A 9,714-nucleotide genomic window follows, 5' to 3' on the forward strand; every position below is an offset into this window, starting at 1 on the left:
AATCTATTTATACTTAGTTTGAGATGGATGGATAGAATGTAATGTCCTTCAAATGTAATACAGAATAGGCTGTCAACGTAGCTACTAAAAATATATTACAATGCTGTAAAAATACACACTAGAGCTGTGCATGGCTACCAGATAATTGTCTTAATCTTTATATTTACATAAACAAAACAGACAGATGTGGAGATATATCAAGAGGAAATCAGAATTCATATACACAATAACACTAAAGTCTTGCTTGTTCTTCAGATTACTCTTAAATTCTATGAAAGCACTGTGAATATACCTGAACATCCCCATATTAACTAATAGCATTCCCAATTTTCTGAAATTCTGTGCACCAAATGTAACTCTCAAATTCTATAATTAAAATGTAACAAATGTATGTATCAAATCAAGTATTTAAAATACTCCAAAGAATGTATGTTTCTATGTTTATCTATAAATTGATTCAAATTCTAAAGTGTTTGTGCAATCAGTATAAACTCTCATTTTCATTAACTTCTGAGCAATTGTCTATATCAAGGCTTCTTAAAATGAGTTGCTGTTATTTGAAGGATTTCACCATAATCTTCCTGCAGAGCTTTGCTTGAAATAGGGAGGTCCTTCTGTGTTCATAGATTTAACCATCCATTGAATACATACACACATAAATACAGTTGGTCCTCCATGTCCATGGATTGAACCATCTGAATTTTTTTTTAAAAGTTTGATTTTTAAACCTATTTTATATACCTATATACCTGGGGTAACTTAAAAATTTAGCAAGCAAAAAAAGTTGCAAGTTGAAAAGATTTAAGGAACACTGCTCTATATAATAAATAATTTTATCCCCCTATTTAAATACAAAATACAATGTATTATGCAAATTGCTCTAAACCTACATAAATGACAAAACAGACTATCATCCAGACATCTCCAAACAAAGCACTGCTGAAAGAGACAGGATTTCATGACCTTCATATCAAGACTCAGAAAATGCATGTAATCAAACATATGGGTTTCCACACCAACAGATTTTCATTAATTAGTTTTGGTGTGTGATACACATATGACACATCTGAATGTAAGGAAAAGCCAGACTGGCAAAATGAAAAGTAGATCAAAATTTCTGACTCTGCATACACTTTGCACTCACTTAGGTCCCTTCCACACGACTGTATAAAATCCACAATGAACTGATTTATATAGCAGTGTGGACTTAGATAATCCAGTTCAAAGCAGATATTGAGGATTATCTGCCATGACATTCTGGGTTATATGGCTGTGTGGAAGAGCCCTATGTCTTATCTATTTTGTATTTCTTCTGCTCAGAAAAACCACCATCTGTTTTGTCTCTCCTTGGGACCAGCATGTAGATATATGCCCTAAGATTTTATTGGAAGTTTGAAAATATTATACAGTTTGGGCCAAGACATATTTTAGATTCCGGGTTGGTTTGTTTTTAATTTTGCAGTACCTATATTTGCACATATCTACATAATGAGCTATGTTGGAGGAGGGACCCAAATCTAAATATAATATTCATTTCCATTTCATATGCACCTTAAATACATAGGCTAAAAGTAATTTTATATACAGTATTTTTTTGTTGTGCCTAAGATAAAGTTTGTGTACACTGAATATCACTAGGCAAAGGTGTCGCTATCTTTGGGGAAATTTGGGTTCTGGAATTCTGAGTAAGAAATGCTCAACCTCTAAAAGATTATGTTCTTTATGCCATGTATATGTCGATATATTCCCTTTATAACTTTTGAAAGGACAGAATAATCATGTTACCTACTACCTATAAGCCATGTTAACTAAATAAAGTCCTCACATTCATCAGCTCTACATGGGATCATATACTTAGATCACAACTATAGATATGATTATACTTCCATATCGAAAGAATTCAGAGGCAGGCTGAAGCAGATGGATCTTGATCTAATTTAGCAAGATAGTTCTTACAGATCTATCACTTACTGAAATATACTACTAAAAAATAATACATATACATACTTCTAAAAACAATACATATGCACCGGATCAGAAAAAATAGCTCTTGGTGCAAAATCTGTATTCATTCATTTAGTAAGATGAACTGCCAACTATCATATCAGTCAACGTAGGGCCCTTCTACACTGCCATATAAAATCCACATTATCTGCTTTAAACTGGTTTATCTGGCACTGTAGACTCATATAATCCAGTTCAAAGCAGATAATGTGGATTATCTGTTTTGATAATCTGGATTATATGGCTGTGTAGGTTTGCCTTAGGCAAACCAAGAAAGAACAGATACTAGAAATATCAGGATAAATAAAGTTTTACTGAAAACCCAAGCTGCCTAAACAAAAAAGCAGCAAGAAAATTAATGAGGCAAATAAATAGGATATATATTATAAGAAACATTACAAGATTATGGAAGCATCTGTGTAATTCATTTTCATAGATTTAACAAACCAATTTCTGTGAACATTTTCACAGCATTATGTAAAAGAAGAGGGATCTGTATAAAAGTGCAACCTGGAAAAATTATAGCGTAAACACTACTTATATAATAAAATTCCATAGGAAAAAATGATTTTGGAATTTAGTCACATGCCTACTTACTGCAGCATATGTCCCAGTTAAATCCATGGAATTTGCATGGGATCAAGATATACATCTACAATCCAGACACACATATATTCCTCTTATGTATGTTGATATATAAGCACACATAGACATCTTTCCTGATGTCAGCAAAGATGCCTAGTAATGGCCTGCTTTCTGAAGCTCAGTGATTTTCTTCCATGGTGATAGGGGGCATTATGGGACTGATCCATCCCCTTTCCCCTGTGCTGCTGAGTACAGGGAAAAGAGGGTGGTGGTGGTGCTGGACCATGGGGAAAGCGGAATTGTTCAGATTAGAGCTGGTCCACCTGTTCATACTCACCCCAAAGTGTGGAGCCACTCCAGAGTTTCACTTAAACTCTGGAGAATTTCCTGCCTTTGGCCCCTTCCACACAGTTGGATAAAAACCCACATTTCTGCTTTGAACTGGAATATATGGCAGTGTGAACTCAGATAACCCAGTTCAAAGCAGATATTGTGGGATTTTTTTGCCCTGATATTCTGGGTTATTTGGCTATGTGGAAGGGCCCTTTGTGTAACATGAGACTAAAACTAGGTTAATCAATTTTACCTTACATTACATGCCAACGGTCCCTGGATGTCATCTGGACATCAAGGTTAGACATCTGGTCCAAATTGGAGCTTGGGGTCAGTGTAGACAAGGCCTCAGAGAGACAGAGACAGCAATTCGACCTTTAACAAAGGTCGCTTCCACACAGCTGAATAAAATCGCACATTATTTGCTTTGAACTGTAATATATGGCAGTGTGGACTCAGGGTCCTTCCACATTGCCATATAACCCAGAATATCAAGGCAGGATATCCCACAATATCTACTTTGATCTGGGTTATCTGAGTTCACACCGCCATATATTCTAGTTCAAAGCAAATAATGTGCGATTTTATTCAGCTGTGTGGAAGGGGCCTTGGATAACCAAGAGCCCAGCCACAGAGCCCTATATCCCAGAATATCAAGGCGGAAAATTCCACATTATCTGAGTGTGGACTCAAATAACCCAGTTCAAAGCAAATATTGTTGGATTTTCTGCCTTGATAGTCTTAGGGCTCTTCCACACAGCCCTATATCCCAGAATATCAAGGAAGAAAATCCCACAATATCTGATTTGAACTGGGATATCTGAGTCCACAGTCAGCTAATTGGGATTTTCTGCCTTAATATTCTGGGATACAGGGCTTTGGAAGGGCCCAGAGTTGTCCTGAAGCTATGGATTGTCTTTATTGATATTAGGATATGTCCCCTCCTTTAATAAGGTTTATAAGGTTTATAAGATAGCTGCTTTAGTTAGCAGTTAATTTTAGGTTATACAATACTATCCTATACTGTTACTGCTTTTAAATATTATTCAATCTCTCTATGAAGTACTTTGCGTAAAGGAAAAGCAGTGTATACATACCATCAGTAAATATGCATTAGCTTTAGAAAATGAGCTTGTGAACTCATACTTAATGAACCTGTGACTGATAGCATGACCGAACTCTCATAATTTGGTACTCAGTCTTTTTTAATGTGATGCTAGTGCATATCTATCTCCTGTTTCTTGATCCTACAGATTTTTTCATGAACTGAAATGCATCATATCTATCACAAATATAATACATGTCTTGCATTAGCTGTAAATGAGTAAAAAAAGCTGTAACCATTAGGAGACAACAAAGGACGTAAGAATCACTGAGCACCGCACAAATGTTAGGTGCTGGCTAGTTAGAATCCTTGCTAGTGTTCACAGGGGCTGCTATGCAGTGAGCAGGATACTGACAAATACTTTCCATCTTTTCTTTTGCTACCCAAATGTTATTAAGCTTGCCCTTTTCCTTATGACTATCTTCACAGCAGCAACTTGGGATTTTCACCAATTGGTTAACAGTCCTCACTGACAGACACCCTGAAAGAATTGATCATTTGTCCACATGAACCATCTCTTGCAAAGATAGGCATTTCCCTGGTATGGAAAAGCGAAAGATGAAGATACTCCTGATTTAACAAAGCATTAACAAAGATAACAGCAACAATTTCAAACACATCCAAGAAGTTCTTTGCCAGCCTTTCATTGCATGAATTCACCAATCAAAAACATTTCAAAAATTACCTTTTTAAGCAAACTACAGCTCAATTGCTTTGCAGATAACATTTTAAAAATTGGCCCATTTCTGCAACAAAGTTGAATTATCAGTGTATGTTTTCACAACACAAGCAATACTACATCCTCTTACCAGCGAGTTAAAAAGCAAAACAAACTGCAAATACTTCAGAAAGCTGACAGTGTGATCACAGCAAAACTGTGCCAAAAAGAAAAGAAGAAATCTAAAGAGGAAGAGCTTGTATGAGACAGGCTGGTTATCCCTTATCCAAAACGCTTGAGACCTGAAGCATTTAAGATTTTTTTGGATTTTGGAATACTTCCATAGACATCACAAGACAGTATTTTGAATGATAAACCTTATGCCTGAAGGTGACTTTATATGTAATATTTTAAATAATTTTAGTACAATGAAACCAAAATTGTGTATACTGAACAATCAGAAAATTAAGGTATCTGCAACAGCAACAGGGAACAATATGGACACCATCTGTCCCCCCTTTTTCTTACAGTGGCACTGGACCATGTGCACAGTTCGGATTAGAAGCCTGTCCATTTGTCCACACTCATCTCAAAGTCATTCTCTCACTTTGTATATAATAGAGCAAAATCAGGTTAACTCATTTAACTCAAAGTAACTCTGGATGTCATTTGGACATGCAGGTTTGACTTTTGATCAAAATCAGTTTGGAGTGGGACAATTCTGGCATACAGTAGACCTTCTGTTAACCACAACTCAAGCAACTGGGCCTTTCAAGAAACCAGAAAAAAGTTGATTGACTGCCATTGAACAAAAATCACATACTGTATTCACAAAGCGTTTTTTATGATACAGTAAAACTGTGTTACATTGAGTTTTGTCTTTATTATTTGTTTTTAATTACTTCAATATTAATACCAAGCCAATGTAGGCAGTCCCCAAGTTACAAACATCCCATTTACAAATGACTCACAGTTAAGAATGGGGGTGAGACAACAGGAAGTGAGTGAAATCTAGTCCTAGGAAGGGAAATATACTCCTGAAAGAGTGATCACGGGGAAAATGTTTCTCCACTGGAGCTTTGTCGCCAATCCTTGATTCCACAATAAGCTAATTTTTTCAAAATCAATGATCACAGGGACAGAAAGTGAGGTGAAATCTTTCAAACACGGGTACAGACAGCAAAACAAACACCACAGGGATATGAACATTTCCGTATGCTGTCAAAGTCTAGTGTGTATATATTACTTTGAAATGTACCTGTTCTGACTTACAAAAAATTGATTAGCAGTCCTCACTGACAAACTGACGAACCTAAGAACAAACCTAAAGAAACTATGTAATTCATAACTTGGGGACTGCCTGTATAAGCATTCTCCATCATTTTAGTTTGTTTCCTCGTCAGATCAAATGAAAACAATAGAAACCATGTTTTATACAGCAATATTGTAAATAACATGTGGAAGTTAAGTTATTCATTTGGAAAGAAACTGATACATGGTATTCCATTATTATTACTATTATTATTTGACTTACATACAAATCTAACTTAAGAACAAACCTACAGAACTGATCATGTTCGTAACTTGAGGACTGCCTGTACAGAGCATATGACACGGTATAGTATGAGGCATAGATTTCAGTTGGGCCTATTTTTAACAGTAACCCTGAAGCAATGGGAAAGGACACTTATATCCAGTGTCTACCAATCCCTAGAGAGTCTACTGTGTTTCATAATCCTGGATAAGAGATGCTTAATATGTATCCCAGGTCCCTTCCACACAGCAATATAACCCAGATATCAAGGCAGAGAATCTCACGTTTTCTGCTTTGAACTGGAATATATGGCAGTGTGAATTCAGATAACCCAGTTCAAAGCGGATATTTCCGCCTTTATACTCTAGGATATAAAGCTGTGTGGAAGGGCCCTGGGTTATTGGAGGCCAGATAATCCCACAATATCTGCTTTGAACTGGGCTATCTAAATCCAAACTCAGATAATGTGGGATTTTCTGCCATGACATTCTGGGATATAGGGCTGTGTGGATGGATCCTGGGTTATTGGAGGACCCTTCCACACAGCCCTATATCCCTGAATATCAAAGCAGGAAATTCCACAATATCTGCTTTTAAATGGGTTATCTGAGTCCTCACTCAGATAAGGTGGGATTTTCTGCCTTGATATTCTGGGATATAGGGCTGTGTGGAAGGGTCCCGAGTCCACACTGCCATATATTCCAGTTCAAAGCAGAAAATGTGGGATTTTATACAGCTATGTGGAAGGGGCCCCAGAATATCAAGGCAGGAAATTCCACAATATCTACCTTGAACTGGGTTATCTAAGGGCCCTTCTACACAGCCATAGAACCCCAGAATATCAAGGCCAAAAATCCTATAATATCTACTTTGAACTGGGTTATCTGAGTCCACATTCAGATAATGTGGGGTTTTCTGCCTTGATATTCTGGGATATAGGGCTGTGCAGAAGGGTCCTCAGATAACCCAGTTCAAAGCAGATATTGTGAGATTTTTCTGCCTTGATATTCTGGGATATAGGGCTGTATGGAAGGGTCCTGAGTCCACACTGCCATATATTCCAGTTCAAAGCAGAAAATTTGGGATTTTATACAGCTATGTGGAAGGGGCCCCAGAATATCAAGGCAGGAAATTCCACAATATCTGCCTTGAACTGGGTTATCTGAGGGCCCTTCTACACAGCTATAGAACCTAGAATATCAAGGCAGGAAATTCCACAATATCTACTTTGTGCTGGGTTATCTGAAGGTCCTTCTACATAGTCAGAAAACCCAGAATATCAATGCCAAATATCCCACAATATCTGCCTTGAACTGAGTTATCTGAGGGTCCTTCCACACAGCCATAGAACCCAGAATATCAAGGCAGGAAATTCCACAATATCTGCTTTGAACTGGGTTATCTGAGGGCCCTTCCACAGTCCTATATCCCGGAATATCAAGGCAGGAAGTTCCACAAAATATCTGCTTTGAACTGGGTTATCTGAGGGCCCTTCAACACAGCTATAGAACCTAGAATATCAAGGCAGGAAATTCCACAATACCTACTTTGAACTGGGTTATCTGAAGGTCCTTCTACATAGTCACAAAAACCAGAATATCAATGCCAAATATCCCACAATATCTGCTTTGAACTGAGTTATCTGAGGGCCCTTCCACACAGCCATAGAACCCAGAATATCAAGGCAGGAAATCCCATAATATCTGCTTTGAACTGGGTTGTCTGAGGGCCCTTATAACTCAGAACATCAAGGCAGAAAATCCCACATTTTCTGCTTTGAATTGGACTCAGTTAACCCACTTCAAAGCAGATATTGTGGTATTTTCTGCCACGATATTCTTGTGTTATAGGGCTGTGTGCAAGGGCCCTGCGAAAGGAATCCCTTCCACTCCCTCCTGTCACCCTTGCCGAGAAAAGGCGGCGATCAGGAGCAAGGCTGCGATGGTGGCCGGCTCTGCTGTCCCTTCCCCGCCATCCTTCCTCCCTTCCTTCTCTCTCTGCTCTCCCTGCAGCCTCCTTGGGCCTTTCCCTCCCTTCGCCGCCATTCCCTCCCGTTCTGCTGGAGGAGGGCTGCGGTGCCACTCACTCAGGCCTCTCCCTCGCTGTGTGTGTGTGTGTGTGTGTCTCCTCTCGCTCACTCACCGGGTGGAGGTGCCCTTCCTCACATCGCACATCATGCACTTGAAGGCCTCGGCGCTGTTGCGGAAGGTGCAGACGCTGCAGTCCCAGTAGCCCTCGTCGGAGGAGGGTTTCGGCTGCCGCTTCGGCCTAAAAAGAATCGGGAAATAAAAAGAGAGAGAAAGAGGGGGAGGATAAGGAGGAGGGGAAAAGGGGAGGAAGGATAAGGAGGGGAGAGCGAGCGGGGGAAGGAGAGAGAGAGAGGCACCGGGAGGCTTTTGTAAGCGACCCGAGGAGACCTATTCCGCCGGTGCCTCCTCCTCCTCTTTCTCCTTCTCCTCCTCTCGCTTGGCCTAGTGATCAGGCTTCCTCTCCTTTCCTCGTCCCTTTTCGCCTCCCCGCCATCGCGCCACAAGAGGAGGCGGGAGAGAGGGCGACGAGGAAGAAGCCCCTCACGAGAACAACCCCCTGGCCGCCCTCCTCGCAGGCTCACCTTGTGGGGCTCTTCTTGTCTCCCATGCCGGCTCCAGACGCGTCTCCAGCCCGGCGGCTGCGGCCCTTTGTGTATTTGTCAATAAGGAGGAGCGAGAAGAGGAGGAGGAGGAGGCGGCTGCTGCTGCTGAGGGGAAGCGAGCAAGGGGAGCAGAAAGAGGAGGAGCCGCGGCCGACACAACAACTTGGAGCGAGCGGCCACCTCCAGCTGTTGGGGGAACTCCGGCCGCCGCCTCGCCTTCTCCTCCCTCTCCTTCTTCCCGCAGCCCGCCCGCCCGCCTGCCTGCCCGCCCGCCGCCTCCCTCACGTGTTCCCCGGTCGCCAACCAGGCCGAGGCCCAGGCGACGGCGGGGGCAGCCGGAGAGGGATCCCCGCTCGCGAGACAGGCGCACGGCGCGAGCACGGCGCAAGGGGAGGCAGCCGGAGGGGCCCCTCGCGCGCACACACACACCACCACACACACTCACGAAGGGGAATGGCTTCGAAGGGCGACTATTGCGCCGACTCTCTCTCTCTCCCCCCCTCTCCCTCCCACTCTCTCTCTTTCTGTCTCTCCACACAGGCCTCGGCCGTGACACCAGCGCCATTCCCCCTCCCCTTCGCCTTTCATTTTAGGCAGGGAAGGCCGCAGCCTCAGGCCTCTTTCCACACTGCCCTCTTAGGATCCTTGGGGGATCCTTCCACATTACCTCAGTGTGGACTTAGGCCCCTTCCACACAGCTGAATAAAACACCACATTTTCTGCTTTCAACTGGAATATATGGTAGTGTGGAAACACGGTTCAAAGCAGATATTGTGGGATTTTTTGCCTAGATATTCTCGTTTATACGGCTGTGTGGAAAGGCCCCTAGATAACCCAGGGCCCTTCCATGCAGCCCTACATCC

The 9,714-nt window shown here is 41.5% G+C and overlaps 1 protein-coding gene across 2 annotated transcripts in view; it reads right to left on the reverse strand.

The window, feature by feature from the left end:
• Positions 1-9,109, reverse strand: part of YAF2 (YY1 associated factor 2) — a 32,717-nt gene extending 23,608 nt beyond the window's left edge. For both annotated transcript variants that reach the window (XM_060777594.2, XM_060777595.2), the window contains exons 1-2: positions 8,831-9,109; positions 8,362-8,487 (exon numbers count right to left, since the gene is read on the reverse strand). In XM_060777594.2, coding sequence (XP_060633577.1) covers positions 8,362-8,487; positions 8,831-8,856 — 152 coding nt within the window. In that variant the 5' untranslated portion in view covers positions 8,857-9,109. The remainder of the gene's footprint in view (positions 1-8,361; positions 8,488-8,830) is intronic.
• Positions 9,110-9,714: the final 605 nt, after the last annotated feature.

The sequence above is a fragment of the Anolis sagrei genome, chromosome 5 (genome assembly GCF_037176765.1).
Source record: "Anolis sagrei isolate rAnoSag1 chromosome 5, rAnoSag1.mat, whole genome shotgun sequence".
NCBI lineage: Eukaryota > Metazoa > Chordata > Lepidosauria > Squamata > Dactyloidae > Anolis > Anolis sagrei.